Source organism: Geotrypetes seraphini, chromosome 13 (assembly GCF_902459505.1).
Source record: "Geotrypetes seraphini chromosome 13, aGeoSer1.1, whole genome shotgun sequence".
Lineage (NCBI taxonomy): Eukaryota > Metazoa > Chordata > Amphibia > Gymnophiona > Dermophiidae > Geotrypetes > Geotrypetes seraphini.
Genome location: NC_047096.1, coordinates 72,640,435 through 72,657,157, shown reverse-complemented (window position 1 = coordinate 72,657,157; position 16,723 = coordinate 72,640,435). Strand labels below are relative to the sequence as shown.

At 43.9% G+C, this 16,723-nt stretch overlaps 1 protein-coding gene across 3 annotated transcripts in view; it reads left to right on the top strand.

The window, feature by feature from the left end:
* The first annotated feature begins 9,844 nt into the window (after window positions 1-9,844).
* Window positions 9,845-16,723, top strand: part of ADAM11 (ADAM metallopeptidase domain 11) — a 103,088-nt gene continuing 96,209 nt past the window's right edge. Inside the window, exons 1-2 of one of the 3 annotated variants that reach the window (XM_033917929.1) lie at window positions 9,845-10,231; window positions 10,666-10,853. In XM_033917929.1, the coding sequence (XP_033773820.1) occupies window positions 10,174-10,231; window positions 10,666-10,853 (246 nt within the window). In that variant the 5' untranslated portion in view covers window positions 9,845-10,173. The remainder of the gene's footprint in view (window positions 10,232-10,665; window positions 10,854-16,723) is intronic. The other 2 variants (XM_033917930.1, XM_033917931.1) reach the window with 2 other exon arrangements.

Sequence of the window (16,723 nt, the reverse complement as noted above, 5' to 3'; positions counted from 1 at the left end):
AAATAAAATTATTTTTTTCTACCTTTTGTCGTCTCTGGTTTCTGCTTTCACCTTCTGTTCACTCTCTTCCTTCCAGCGTCTGCCCTCTCTGTCTCTTCAATCCAGCATCTGCCCCTTCCATCCACTGTCTGTCCTCTCCCCCTTCCATGTGGTATCTGCCTTCTTTCTATGCCCCTCTCCCCTTTCCATCCAGCCTGCACCCCTTTCTCCTTTTTACATGATTCATTCCAGCTTCACTGCTCTCCATTCTTATCTCTCCTACACCAGATCTACCATCGTTGTCCATCTCTGCTTATTTTTCTGCTGACCCCTTCCCATCATCAATCTCTCTACTTTCTCATGCCTGTCTCCAGGTCCAGTAGCAGCTGTCCATTTTTTTTCTCTTGCCCAGCAGCTTCCCACACTCCAATAGTGGCTTTCTCCCCTCCCAGCAGCTCTCCTTACTTCCCAGCGCAACGATTCAGGAAGGCAGCCTCAGGTCCTTTGTTGGGTCGCGCCACCTCTGAGGAAAGAGGAAGTTGCATCATCAGAGACGGCCGCGATTCAGCAAAAGCCCCAAGGCTGCCTTCCTGAATCGCTGCGCTGGTAAGTAAGGAGAGCTGCAGTGAGGGGAGAAAGCCACTGTTGGAGGCTCCCCATAATCTCTCCTACCCAGCGCGGACCAGCTGAAAATATCTTGCCAGCCCTGCGCGCACCGGCAGGAAATTGAAGTTAATCAATCTCGCCAGCCCTGCACAGACCAGCAGAAATTTCCTGCGGACCAACACTGGTCCACGGACCGGCGGTTGAAGAACAGTGAGTTAGACAAGTTCCTGCTTAACCAAAACATACGCAGATATGGCTAGTCTCAGTTAGGGCACTGGTCTTTGACCTAAGGGCCACTGCGTGAACGGACTGCTGGGCATGATGGATCATTGGTCTGACTCAGTAGTGGCAATTCTTATGTTCTTAATAAATACGGTGTCAAGTCAAAAGCGCGCCGGGACAAAGGCGCGCCCAGACAATTGGGCGCGCGCCGCTCAAAATTACTGTTTTTAGGGCTCCGATGTGGGGGGGAATCCCCCCACTTTACTTAATAGACATTGCGCCGCGTTGTGGGAGGTTTGGGGGGTTGTAACCCCCCACATTTTAATGAAAACTTCACTTTTTCCCTGTTTTTAGGGAAAAAGTTAAGTTTACAGTAAAATGTGGAGGGTTACAACCCCCCATAACGCCGGCGCGATGTCTATTAAGTAAAGTGGGGGGGTTCCCCAACAAAACCCCCTGTCGGAGCCCCTAAAAACAGTAATTTTGAGCGGCGCGCACACCTCCGCACTGCGCTCAATTGTCTGGGTGCACCTTTGTCTTTCGCGCTGTTGTCTATGAACCATAAATACTCAAACATAATGACATAGACTACTTCTCTGTTCTGCTTTCTTTATTGTTTATCTGCTGCAGCCACAACTTCAGCCAGTTAGTCCGTGGAAAAATAAATTCTTAATCCTGCTTTAAATTTTGGCAGGGAGGACTGAAGAATCCTTTTACTAAACCGCAGCAAGCACTTAATGCGCATTTTACTATGCAGCAACTGCTGGCCCAGAACTATATTAAGGGGCTTTGCGGTATTTTTGCGGTTAGCATGTGGGAATTCACGCTTTAATTGTGTTTTGTCAGAGGACATGGTATGGGTGGAGAGGGGCACTGCGCTTACACCATGTTAACCGCCTAATATAGATTTAAAGGGGAGGGAGGGACCATTTACTGCCTCCTAAACAGGAGGTACTAAGTAACCCTGCATTTAATTGGGAGCAGGTACCACATATTAATCTAAAAGTTAATACACGATCCACGTTAGAAGTGTGGAAGTGCCCCCAGTAGGTTCCATGTTAAGATGCAGTTACTGTGCAGTAAAATCCTGCATAAAGTCACTAACTACAAATTTGACTGCAGTTTAGTAAAAGTGTCCCTAAATGCAGATAGATCGAATTCCACAGTAGTAGAGCAAGACAACCGTGGGGATGACCCTGGAGGACCTTACCGGACTAGCACAAAACCAATCTCATTTTAGATCTGTAATTCATCAAGTCACTAGGACTTGAGCATGAGTTGATGGCGTTTAACTAACTAGAGCAAGACACTGAAAGGTCTAATCGTGAATGCATTCCAGATTTCTGTGTGTTGGGTTTTAATTTAATAGTCCATTCACCACTATTCCTAAGTATTTAAATTACTTATTCATCTCTTTACCATATTCCTTCTTACTTTTTTCCTTTCTCTCCCAGACTTGTGATCTTGACACATTGAAAGTGAAATGGTCGGATGACGACAGGATGGCCCAGGGAAGGATCCTTGATAAAGCAAGAATGCGAAACATGTCGGGTCCAATCTTCCCACATCATATGGCTAATTAGATTAAAAGATAGTTAAAGAAAATAGAACTTAAGTATTTAAGCAGAATTTTAAGAATATTTAAAAATTGAAAGCACAACTATAAATATATTAAGAAAATAAGAAATTTAATGCCTATAATAGGTGAACCAGTGACGATATAACACGTGAAGCTTACCGCTATGAGAGTATTCGAGCGGTGTTGCTGAGGTCTGGGACAGAAAGGAAAAAAGTAAGAAGAAATATGGTAAAGAGATGAATGAATAATTTAAATACTTGGGAATAGTGGTGAATGGACTATTGATTGTGAGTCCAAGTCTATTTGATAAAGTTAACATCACGTGAAGAACTTTAGGGTTTTAATTTAAGACACTTCTATAAAGACAGCTGTGCTTATCACCAGTCAGATGATGGGGACACGGGGGGGTTTGGGCTATTCTTTGCTTTTTGTGGCAATAACTATTGCAGCTACAATTGTAGCAGCTGTGTTATACTCGGAGAAGACTGGAGTTTTGTTGTGGTGTGTGGGTTTATTTAGTTATTTATGAATGAGTAAAATTGTTTTAAAGGTTATAAGCTAAGCTTGTGTAGGCTCCCATGCAAATGTATTACGCTAGCTCATGTAAAGAGATCTGTTTAGCTCTTAACTCCTGGCTTGTTATAAAAGAAAGCTTAGGGTAGCAGATCTAGAGCGCATGGAGGAGGAGGCAACTGCTCATGTGCTGTAACTATTTGGCCTTCAAAAAAATAATAAATCACAACGCCACACAAGCTCCATTTGTGTATATATTAATCTCTTAGAAATTATGGTTTATACAAGAAACAACGAGGACAATTTAGTGTGATTTCTAAAGTCCAGCTATGAATTTCTATCCATTTATATAGCTGGTGGTGCCGATGTGAAATGGGCCCAAGATTCTTAAGAAAAAATTCCATTCTTCCCTTTACAAGAAAAGGAAAAACAGGCCTTCTGCATGGTCTCACCTTTCCTACCCTATGTCTCCATCTGGAAGAGCACTCTTTTGACTCCTAATACTGAGGTATGCTACTTTTGCTGCCCTTGTTCACTCAGCACAGTGCAGTGGCTTAGTCTTCTACTGACAGATTTGTGCACAAACTGTAATCAAACCTCTCAGGTTAGTATGTTTATCTTGCTAAGTCTTAGAATGCCTAATTTTGTTACGTCCCTTCCAGATAGAGAATGGCACGGGGAAAAATGTGTCCCCGCAACCACCGCCCCATTCCCGTGACCACTGTCCCCGCCCCGTCCCTGCGACTACTATCCTCGCAGCATCCATACAAGCCTCACTACTGCAATATTTAGCTTATTCCTTCCTTATAAATCAAAGTTCTGGCTGCTGAACTAGAGAAAGATGTTCAGCTGGCCGGGCTTTCTTTATAAATTTGTATCAACACAACTAATATACTACTTTATGCTAAAGCAAAAAAATAAAGAAATAAATAGAAATTTTTTTCTACCTTTGTCTGGTTTCTGCTTTCCTCATCTTCTTATTCAATTCCTTCCATCCACTGTCTGTCTTCTCTCTGCATCTTCCATTTGCTCTGTTACTGTGCCTCTCCCTTCACTCCCCCCCCCCCAATTGGTCTGGCACCCATCTTCTTCCCTCCACTCCCCCCATAGTCTGGCATCTCTGTCTTCTTCCCTTCCAACGTCTTCTCCCCACTCTCTGTTCCCCATTTCCCTTCAGCGTCTTCTGCCCACTCTCTCTTCCCCATTTCCCTTCAGCATCATCTCCCCACTCTCTGTTCCCCATTGCCTTTCAGTGTCTTTTCCTCTCCCCTCCCTTTCAGCATCTGTTCCTTTCTTTTCCACCACCACCATTCCCTCTCGCCACCTCACCGTCCTTCAGCACCCCTCACACGGCCTGAGAATCTCCCTCCCTCCCCCTTACCTTTCTGGTGCGTTTTAAGTTACTTTCCAAAGTAACTTGCTCAAGCCGACCAAGCCTGCCTGCAGTCGCATGCATCTGTGGGCGGAAGCTTCTCTGACACAACTGGACGTTGTGTCAGAGGAGAAGCTTCTGCCCCCAGACACATGCGAATGCAGGCAGGCTCGGCCGGCTTGAGCAAATTACTTTGGAAACTAACGCACCGCCAGGAAGGAGGGAGGGGGCCAGTGCCTTGAGACCCCTTCCAGGTGGTCCCCTGTCAAAGGAAAGGGCACAGTACAGTTGTGCCGGACTGCTGCTTCACAGAGAAACTCTGGTGGATCTGTGGAGCTAGTTTCCTGTGTGACACCCTTCCTATACTCGGGGCCCCTTACCCTGGGAGTTTTCTTTTCCCGGTGACCTTGTCACAAATTTTAAGCACAGGTTGTATACATCTGGAATAAAACCCACCTGGGTTTCAAGGCGCAAGCTGCCTTTCCCGCCCCCGACTGCGTGGCAAGGATCCATGGGGGGTGGAGGTCATAGTTGGTGTCCAGCTGACTGGCAGTCTGAAGATCTTCACCTCTCATCATTTGGAGAAGTTTCTAAGGCAGAAAATTGGTGACAGGTATAGCACTGCAGAACTGTGAGTACACTTCCATTATTTCCTATGAGAACTTCGGAGGTGGCTTGCTGAATGCTTAAAAAGTCATTTTTCACAGTCAGTGAGGGTAGGGCTCAGGTCCCCCACCTCCCCAGACCCCAAATCACTATTTTTTTATTTTTGGGTTTTGTTTATTTTTGCCATTTTTGGTGCAAATTCACTGACGGTGGCCATCTTGGATTTTCATCAATTCTTTTTTTCAAACTTTTATTTCTGCCTCCAATTCCCCTTGATTTGTTTATAAATCATTTGGGATGGACTCTCCAGCCCCTAATATGCTGGATGTGTGCATTGATTGTGCCAGATTGGTGCTGGATCAGCAACCGTGTACCGCATGCCATAGCACGCTGGGGGAGGGAGCGTGAGCTTTGGACATTGTCTCCTACAGGTACTCTAGGGCTGGGGAGCTGGCCTGGGTCCATGTCTTGTGGAAAAAATCTTACCCAGAGGCCTTTCTGGAGTCTGGTGCAAAATGCCTGCGTTCCGAGTCTGGGGACTTTATGGACATGGCATGTGTGCCTTAACAGAGCCTTGCCATGGTTGCTGGGTGTGCCTTTTCACTGGATTTTTTTTAGGCTTCTCTGGAAAGCATATTCTTCAGTCCCTGCTCGTATGACACAGCCAGTGGATGCATCAGATTTTTTCTCAGCCTGTTGTGCTGATAGCTGAGCTTCCTGTTCTTGAACCCTCTCATCTGGCGCTGGTAGACCTTGATTGCAGTAGTTACCATTCAAATATTATGCATGACACTGCTTCAGTATTGGACCTCAGCCACCCTGAGAGTCCGGATTTGGGTGCTGATCCTTTTATCTGCACACCTTTTAAGCAAGGTTCTGTGCTCCTTTTTATTGCTGCTGTTCTGAAAGAGCTCAATTTGGATTCTCCTTCCACTTCTCAGGCTTTGGTCAGGGACCATTCTCATGTGCTTTTTTTCTATCCCATCTCTAGCTCTTGGGTCTGGTTACAGATCAATGTGATACCCCAGACAGCTCTTTCCGCCCTTCTTCTTTTTTTTTTTTTTTTTTAAATATTCTTTATTCATTTTCAAAATTACATTAAGTGTTAAAAATATTCATTCAGATTAACATTTACTTCCTCACTTACAATCATTGATATATTACATAAAAACATATCCCTTCCCCTTTCCTATCCCACCCACCCTTATATTCCATCATCATATAAAACATGTAATAATAAAATCCCCCCTCCCTACACCTTAAATCGATAAGTATAAGGGAAACAATTTCAAATTAATCTTTACAATACTTTGTTAATGGTTTCCACACATCCTGAAACTTCTTAAAGTAACCCCGTTGCAATGCAATAAACCTTTCCATTTTATAAATATGGAATAAAGAGTTCCACCAGAAGTTATAATTTAATCTCCAATCCTTCCAATTATATGTAATTTGCTGAATGGCAACACCAGTCATTATAAGTAGTAATTTATTATTATTCACAGCAATCTGACTTTTTGCTCTCATTTCCATACCAAATATCACAGTATCATAGGATTATGCCACTGGGTTATCTAATAAATTATTAATTTGGTCCCAAATTGATTTCCAAAAATTCATAATAAATGGGCAATGAAATAATAAATGTTCTAAAGTTCCTGCTTCCAGATGACAATGCCAACATCTATTAGACAAAGAGCTATCTAATTTTTGTAACCTAACAGGGGTCCACAATGCTCTATGCAACAGAAAAAACCAAGTTTGTCTCATAGATGCTGACACCGTACATTTCATCCTCCAAGACCAAATTCGTGGCCATTGAGATGCAGTAATTTCATGCTTAATCTCAATGCTCCAAATATCTCTTAAACCAGTTTTTAATTTCTTTTTATTAAATCCACTTAACACTTTGTACCACTGGGCAGCCTGGTGACCCAAGAAATCTGTCTGAAAACACAGAAACTCCAAACTATAATGATTGTTAAGGTTTTTCTAATCAGGGAACCCCGCCTGAATGGCTTCAGTTGCAACCATCTTTCTTTGTTTCACCCTGCCCCTTCTTTCTTTCTCTCTCCATGCCCCCTTTCTTTCTCTATCTGTCTTTCTTTCTCTCCGTGCCACCTTTCTTTCTTTCACCTTGCCCCCTTCTTTCTTTCTCTCTCTATGCCCCCTTTCTTTCTCTGTCTGTCTTTCTCTCTCTCCGTGCCCCATTTTTTTTCTCTTTCTTTGTTTCACCCTGCACCCTTTCTTTCTTTCTCCCTGCCCCCCTCAATGCCACCGCCATAGGAAAACATGCTGCTGCCACCACCGCCATCGGGAACAGGCTGGCGCCGAGTTCTCCCTCCCTGCTTTTCTTCCCCACGGGACCGACCAACTCTCACTGCCCGATGTCAATTCTAACGTCAGAGAGGACGTTCCGGGCCAGCCAGGCAGCAATTGGCTGGCCCAGAATGTCCTCTCCGATGTCAGAATTGACATCGGCTGGCGAGAGTTGGTTGGCCCCGCAGGGAAGAAAAGCAGGGAGGGAGAACTTTGCGCCGGTTTGTTCCCGATGGCGGCAGTGGCAGCCTATTCCCCAGTGGGTGGCCAGCTGTGCACCTGGAGCGGACCACCCCCTCCCCCATGGTACGCCACTGATCAGCATTTGGATGTAATTTGACAATGTTCATCCAAGTGCCGACTTAGGCTGATTTTTGGACCTTTTTTTCTCTTTCAATTATGAGCTCTTTAGCACTTAAGAGGTAAGGGGTTGATTTTGTGTACATCCATTTGCAAAGAAACAATGAGGCTAAGGTCTTTATCTCAACTCTCTGTATATTTTATAACATTTTTGTTCTGTAAAGAAGCATATTATCTCTTCAGACACAAATTCACAGTTTTGAGAATTGCAAAACCATGCATCTGTGATACTAAATTCTAGATACCAAATGCTAGGGTCCACCTTGGGGATCAGTGTCCAAAAAAAAAAATCTGGATGTCATTGTAGAAAATATGCTGAAATCTTCCACCCAATGTATGGCGGAGCCAAAAAAAATCAAATAATTATTAGAAAAGGGGTGGTAAACAAAACTAAGGGCTCCTTTTACTAAGCTCCATTTTAAATAGGTTGGGGCTCTGGCCAGAAATTTGGGAGGGCTCCCCACACAAACCCAACAACGGACTTTAAGCAGGTTTAGAGGTCCCTTGTAGTGAAGAAGCCCAGGACACTTGTCTGCCTGTATTGTAAGTGGAACTGACAATTATATAATAGTTGAGAAAAATCAAATAAAAGTAAAGTTAAAAAAACAAGCAAACCTAAACAAACTATAGTGGGCCTGGCTCAAAAATGTTCAATGTTGGATTGTGACACTGATACTATAAAATGCAAAGAGGCTGATGGCACGTTTTAGTTGAGTCAGTTTATTGATGTATGAGAGTCTGAAGATAAAAGGCATGTGCCAAAGTGGATTTCTATCCGCCACAGCTCATACCTTGGTAAATCTGTTAGTCTATAATGGACCATTAGCCTCTATTAGTTTTGCTGCTGTCAGGGCTATCCAACACCAAAAGACTAACATTGCAAACACAAGGTTGTCTATGGTTTTGCCTACAATCTTAGACAGATATGCAGCTCTCCAAACGCTTTAAACTTTTGTGAGGGACCCATGAATAGCAAGCTGAGAGTGATCTTGACAGAAAGAAGCTGAAAATCATCCTGTCCTAAGTTTTCTGCCTGTTGCTCTTCCAAATGAAGGATAGTCAAGGTCTAGATGCTGATGGGGAGAGATCTGGTAAAAGTATTTCAATCCCTTATTAAGTGTTCTGAAAGCTGTGGACTTTTTGGGGGGAGGGAGGCAGATAAAAATTGAGAACAAAAAAAGAGAAATAGGTTTTGTGGGTGAAGCTAGCAAAGGTAGGGCTGAAGCCCATCTTCCCCATAAAATTTCTGTCACTTAATAGGATAAATTACTGGATTAAGACTAAGGCAAGAGCAAGCTTCCCTTAATAGGTACACAAGAAGAGCATGTGTTCAGTCTTTTTTTTTCTCTTTCTTCCCCCCCACCCCACATATCCATTTGTGTGGAAGCTGAGGTACAACAGCCCGATAAGCATCCTTGGTAGAACCGGGGGAAATCTCCCTCCCCCCCCTCAAACCACACCTTTGCTCTGGATGTTGCTCCCGATGGTATCCTCTGTTCTTGTACATTTTAATGAGGACAGTAACATCGCTAGCAAAGTTGGTAACCATCAAACATTCAGGCTGCTAAGGACAGAAATGTGTCTGCTGCTTAGAAACAAGGAACCCATTGAACAGGCAGCATCAAATGCCAAGGAGCACCACAGCAGGATGCTTGCTATTATCCAGTCTGACTTCTTTCCTCCTCCTCCTCCCCCCCCCCCCACCACTTTTTTTTGTAAATCTTTATTCATTTGTATACATACAATAAGTATGATAATACATAAACATTTTTGCATATTGAGAATATCACTTAATATTCAGCAATAATACCAATCATAAAATCTTATCACCCTCCCTTTCCACCCCTTCATAATAAGCAATTAAATTACAGTACTTTATATAAGATGTTATACTTAAAATCTCCCCCTCCCTGAAAAATGAACTTTAAGAATGAAGGGAAAAGTAACAACTAATCATTACACAATGTTGTCAATGGCTCCCACACCTCTTGAAATTTCCCAATGTATCCTGGCTCTTTTGCTATTACTCTTTCCATTTTATACATATGACCTAATGAATTCCCCCTCACCACTTCAAATTCAAGTCAATCTCAGAAACGGAAAGGCTGATAGACGTATTAAGAAGTGAGATTCGTGCAGTTTTGTGTATTGGCTTTAAAAAAAAAAAAAATTTCCTGGGTAACCAGGAGGACAGATTGGCAGGGGGCACGGATGAGTTTCTCTAGGATGCAGCAGCTGGTGGTGGTGGTGGGGGGGATAGGACTGAAGGAAGATGGGTGCCTGGAAGCGCGAGGAGGGGAGGCGGGCCCTGGGGCGGACTCACGTGTCACCAGCTCCCCTCGCGCGCCTTCCTCTCACTCTACTGCAGATCTGAGAGGCTGCGAGGATGAAGCTGGCGGCGGCGGTCCCCGCTCCCGCGCGCAGCCCCTTCCAGCCCTGACCGCAGCCTCCGCGTTTTCCCGCATTTTCCCCCCACTGCGTAGTGGCAGAAGAGCGGCCTCGATGCCAAGCGCTCGAGGCAACACGTCGGCGCCTCGGAGCAGCGACTTGCTGCGTCCCCGGAGCGGTTAGTGCGACTCCAGCCCGCCGGGAAGGGGGGGAGGATTATGAGGCAAACATGAGCCCTATGCAGTCCTGGGTGTTAACAGCTTTCATCTACTTCATCCCCCATTCAGGTACGTTGACTTCAGTTATGTCTCTTCCACCAATTCATGGATGGATAGGAGGGAAAGGAAAAAGAGACAGGCACGACCTGTGGCCGCTGCTTGTAGCACGTTTGTTTGGGGAATTGGTGAGGGAGGTGGGAGGGGGGGGTTACACCGACACTGTCTGAATTCTCGCCAACCCCCCACCCCCTTCTCCTTATACTGCGGTCTTTTTGCTGCATCGACACATTTTCCTGTAGCAAAGGGAAAGGAGCTGCGGAGAAGGGGGGGGGGGCTTCTTAACCCCTCTCTGTTGATTTCCTTTCTAGTTTAAAAAAGCGGTCTAGAAGCTGCATTTTGCTTTTTTGTACATTGTTCCCCCCCCCCCCACTCCCTATTTTCTGGCATTAAAATTGGACTTTTGGTGCCCATCTCATCTGTTGCCTTCTGTCACTCCTCTGCAGGTTTCACTAAGGCAGATATGCAAGCTGGTGCTTGGAAGTGGGACTCTCCCAACACCAGATGGGACAAAAGTGTGGCTGCTTCAGAAATCACCCACCCCAGCAGGTTAGTGGGGCAGAACTCAGGAGGAGAAGTCCAGAAGCAGCAGCTGGACACCAGGGTCAGGAATGATGAGCCTCAGGGAGGCCCTGTAAGTGTGATCCTACCTACCAACACAAGTAACCTGCTCATTTGAAACCTTTTTTCAGGACAAACTGTTGGTGGCCAAGTTCCAGGCAAGACCTTCTTGAAGTGGCTGAGATAAAGTGCTTGATTTTCTAATGAACCCTTTTAGGAATTTGTCCTACCGTTCTGCGGTGGATGTCTCATGTTAAATTGGATTCTTTCCCAGTTGGGTCAGTGAAAGAGGAGTCTTCTCTGGAAGGTTTTCTCAGATGTGGTTTTGCAAGGGAATGGTGCAGTCTGAACCCAAGAAGGAGAAACCCAGGCAAACATCTGGAGTAATAGTGGGTACCTCTGAGTTGAAGGTGATCACTAGAAGTGACACAGTGGTTTTGAATGTAAACAGAAACCAATGCAATAATTTTGTCGGATTTCTCAGGAATATGTTATACCACGTTTTTAGGGAGAAAAATGTCTTGAGCTCATTGTAGGTAGGCAGTTCTACAGCTGGGAACCTTCAGTAGGCACCTAGAAGTTATGCAGTAAGAGGAGCCTGTTGAATAAAGCTACCTATGCACCAGGAGTGGACTGACAGGGATCTGGGCCCCAGGCAGTAAGGGTCATGGCCCTTCCCCGGGTAATAATGATCATGCCCCCCCCCCCCTTTTAAAACCTGTTTCTGTGCCAGAATGGCAGTGGCAGCAGTTTTCTTCAGCTGTCTGCCACTGAGTTAACGGCCTGTTCTCTGTTGCATCCTGCCCTTGTGAAAGTAGAAAGTTACATCAGAAGGGAGCAGGAGAAGTAGAGATCAGGTTATGAGTTCGCTGTTAGGAAATGCTGGAAACGGCCCCCCGCCCAACTACTGTGGGCTTTCGGGCACTGTCTTTTTTTCCCCCCACTCCCCTGCTAGGTACCTAGGTTGCACTAGGGGAGTGCTGAAAAGTTCTCAGCCCAACCAACCAACTTCCTAAATTCTGAGTGTTATTTTGCCACTGTAGTTGAAGAGTGTTATCTTATTTCGTTAAGTGCCAATTTGCAGAAATTAACTTCTATGTTTTGACATTGTTTCAGATCATTGATTGAACCATATCATTCTGTTCTTGGTTGGGTTGAGAACTTTTCAACACCCCCACGTAGAATTGCCTTTCATATGGCATGCAGAATTGAGGTTCGTTCAAGAATCATCGTGAAAAATGAGCATAAGATAACAAGACCAGGAGGAGCTCAAATATTTGATGGTTTCTTGGTATATATTTTAATTGTTTGGATAAAGGCATTAGCATCAGAGAAACCTGTTAAAATTAAGCAGAATTTTCTAAAATAAAAGGATGCAAAATTGCAAATCGAGTATTATGATTTAGAAGTTTCCAGCAAGAAGTTAATACATTGCATTCTTATGCAGGGTTAGACAGAATAACCTGCTAGATAGAGGCTGACAGAGCCTGCTATTTCAGTTTCAACCAGTGGCGTAGTAAGGAGGGTGCGGGGGAGGAGCAGTCCACCCCGGGCACGGTCTTCCTCAGAGCGCTGACATCTCTCCTGCTTTCCTCCCCCTGCCCCGCGCATCCCTTCCCTTCCCCTCCCCCTATACCTTTTTAACTTTGGCGTAAGCAACCTTGAACATGCTGCTCGTGTTGGCTTCAGTGCTCTTTCTGATGTCACTTCTGGAACCCACGCCTAGGAAGTGACGTCAGAGCGCTGAAGCCGATGCAAACAGCAAGTTCATGGCTGCTTGCTCGCACCAAAGATAAAATGGCAGGGAAGGGGCGTGCACACGTGGCAGGGAAAAGACGGGAGAGGAGCATCATCGCCCTGGGCGCCGCTCATTTCCGCTATGGTTTCAACCGAAACTGCTACTGAAGCTGTCTAAACACTTTCAGCTGAAACCAAAACTGCAGCCAAACCTTATGGCTTGGTTTTAACTGAATCTGAAACTGAAAACTAACATTTGGTTGTTTGAATATGAACCAGTGAAGCCCAGTGGGAATTATCAGAGCTCGCAGTCACCCACAGGAGGTTAACCTTCAGTCCCAGGACCTGCAAGCACAGGCTGACAAGTAGGAGAGCATTTAAATAAGGTCTTCTCAACAAGTCTGGCATGTTAGGTTCCCAAAACAATGCAGATGTAGTTAAATATCTTTTGAATCAGGGCCATTGTGAGAATGTGTAAAAAAAAAAAAAAAATCACTATTATCAGCTTTTTATGTGTATCCACATAAAAAGAGAAAGTAGCATTGAGATGTTTGCCTGTTTTGTATTTAGTTAGAAAGATGTTTAAGGACAAGCATGATATACAGTCATGTGAAAAATTAGGACACCCCCATGAAATATTCAGTTCTTTCTTAGGAAATGTTCACATATCAATGTCAAATCTTTTTTTTTTTATTTATCTCTGGAAAAGAAAGTGACCTAATTGCAGGTAAAGAACAAAAATTTTCCTTGATTTACTCATCAAACAAAAGATATCCACAAAAATGCATGTGGCACCACATTTGGAGTGAGGGCTAATTGCAGACTGAACTTTTGTAGCAAAGGCATTTGTTTAGAACACTCTATTTACTATATAAACTACTATGCAAAATCATAATTATATTATTTACAATCGCATTACATACACAAAGGAAGAATGCAAAGAATAGTTTCCCCTCTCCCCCAGGGTCTATTGGGATCCCCTGTTGCTATTGTCCATGTCAGCTCCACTCTTAAAGTGGCTGCTGTAAGATAGGTCTGAGGAAGGCACTCACAAGTAGGTAAGGGGGAAGGCAACTCCTGTTCAGAATGGAGGGAGAGGATGTGAAGACGAAGCACAAATTTTCAGCTTACCACTGAAAACAAATGGCTAGTTTCAGCCAAAAATGAAATCATGGCTGTAACCTTTTGTCTGAAACCAAAACCAGGTAGAAAAAGGATCTTGGGCCAGTTTCGGCACCACAACCAAAAGTGAAATTCATTCAGTCTCTACTAATGGGGTTATGGTTTCCAGCCTGCTACTCATGTCCCAAACAAAAGATCCAGCCCACTGACACTGGTTTCCCAGCAGCCCTGATGACATCATCACTAAAGGCTCAAAATGGCCACCTCTGACATGCTGAGAAGCAAGCATCATAAAGGAGGACATTTGGGGCCTTTAGTGATGATGTCACTAGGGCAGCTGAGCGAGAGATTCCCTCTCTCCAACTCTTGGCCAAAGGATGAGTCAAGTGTCATGCAAGGGAAGACATGAAAATTAGCTGCTACTAGACGTTTGTGGTCATTAGGTGAGGAAAGCTGGTTCTAGTTTGGCTGGCCTAGAGTCAAGGAGGAGAGATGATTCCAGGATCTGACTGGGAGATTAACAGGGGTTTGATGGTTTCCTACCTTAATCGTAGCTGTCAGTGTTGTCCTTGTGTAATACCCCCTAGTGGTGATGTGATGCAATTACATTACAATTATTACAATTAAATGTATGAGATTCTATAATCAAGGTCAGATTTCCTCTTCAATTCATATCAAAACAGAGGTTAAACATTTAAATATTTGTAGCAGCTAAAAAATCAACAATTGAGGGCGAAAGAAAACTAAATAAATATGTCCAACAATTGTTGTTATCAGATGTTGTTTAAACCCGTCCCCCCTTTTACAAATCACAATAGCGGTTTTTAGCGTAGGCCGGCGCGCTAAATGTTCTGTGCTGCTCCCAACACTCATAGAGTTCCTTAGGCTAAGGCCATCTATTTCTAACTAAATGTGCAAAAGAACATTTTATCCCTAAGCTGACCCTTCCAAGACCCCCCCCCCAAAAAAAAAAAAGAGCTTCTGATATGAAATCAGCTCACAGAGTTTCAACACACACATTCACACAATATCTGGACAATCTCTGAATATCCAAGTATCTTTGATTCAGAAATAATGAAACTCCTCAGTAATTATCTCACAGTCTCCTTACACAGAGCCTGATAGTATATCAGGAATACTGACTGGAAACAGCTCTTCATCACAGAACTTCTTAGAATTCTAAGTTTCTGATTCTCCAAGCTTCACACAACTGTGTATACTGGTGAAGGTCTCAGCAGATTTGTAATTAGTAAAGACTGCAAGAATGTACTCCAGCAGAAAAAACATCTGAATACTAAATTACATAAAAAACATTTGCTGTAAATACCAATAATATTAGGCAATCTGGGTTGAATCAATGGTCTTACATAGTGAAGGGATTAAAATTCTCTATATCCCAGTACTTAACACTTCTTTTCTAACAAAAGGAGTCACAAAAATCCAATTTAAATTCTGAAACACACTTTAAAAGTTTTTATTAATTTTCCTTTGAAATATAACTCCAAACTTCAGAAATCTTAATAAATCATGAGAACCAGCAGGTATCAAATAAGTTCTTGACCCATAACTCACAACTCACACAAACTCAACTATATTCTCCTTCACAGCCTTCTCATTACACACCTGAGTTCAACAGTCAATAAGCAGATTTAATTTGCAGCATTTCTCATGAAATCAAACATTTACAGGAAATATTTCAAAATTATTCACTCCTTACACACAAACAAACTCCAGAGCTGACATATAAATTTTACAGTAGCCCACATCATTTCCTCACCAATTCCTTGTGCTGCCTTAAGCCCTCTGCTCTGCTCTCCTGTAGCTCACAATAACTTGGGGCTCTTAATGAGATAGCTACTATTAAGTGCAGCTTCCCCCAACCTTCCTGCTCGGACTCTCTGTCTTATCTTTTTAATCTCCCTGCAATTCCTAGGCTCTGAGCAGTTCTCAGCATTTCCCTCCTGCCTCTCCTGTAAGTGCTTTAAATTTATTATTTTTTTCTTCCTGTTACATTTGGTGCAAACGTTTGCCTATCCCTCTTCTATTTTGGTGATAATGTCCTCTCTACCAGTTGGCAACTTTGTGTTTCTTTCAATAAATTATTTTTCCTAAAATGGTTTGAGAAAGTAGGAAAATCTGTAGAAGACTGTTACTTCAGGTTCGGCATATTGCACGTTGTCTTGGGAAGTAATAGGAAACAAAAGAACTGTAGAAACTGTGAAATCATACAGGAGTTCACTAATTTACCCCCAATAAAATGTTTACCAAAGGAAGGAAAATTGTTAGTGATCAGGAAGATCCTTGTGGTTCAATTTAATTGTAAGGTGGTATATAAAGAATCTAATAAATAAAGAAATACATTTAGGGGTCCTTTGGCTAACGCGCACTAAACGCAAATGCGTGCAAATGTGTCCATTATATCCTATGGACACATTAGCGTGTGTTAGCATTTAGCGCGTGCTAAGAGCTAGATTCACAAAGCAAAAAAATCGTGTACCGATCGGTTTGTGACCCCCGGCCGGATTCACTTACCTCTCTGCCGACCATTCTCCGATCCGCGCATGCAAATGAGGACAACGGCATGCAAAGTAGGCAGGGACGCGATTCTCTAAACAAAACCCTGCAACACCGACTGGGCTGGCCAATGAAAAAAAGCGATTGCTGAGGACCAGTCGCTGAAGCCCTTTCCGGCTGCCCTGCCTTCTGCCACCCTGCTCTCTGCCCTGTCAGCCCCTATCCTGCAGCCCCGAACACACCTGCCTTCCTGCCCTGAACACGCTGCCTGCCTGCCTGCCTGCCTCCCTTCTCCGTACTGCAAGCCCATGGTTTTAACTCGCGGGTTTAAGTGGGTTAAAAACACGGGCTCAAAAAAAATGATCGCCTATTTTTTAATTTTTTTTTTTTTTTTTTTAATCTATGCCAGCCCTGAGGTCCAGCGCATGCGCAGACCATTTACAGATGGACTGCGCATGCATGGGGATCGCAATTGAGTGATCTGGGAAGACAGATGGGGGCGTTCCTCCGATTGCCTCCATCTGCATATTGGGGCTTCGTGAATTCATCGGACCTGCCCAGATCAGGCCC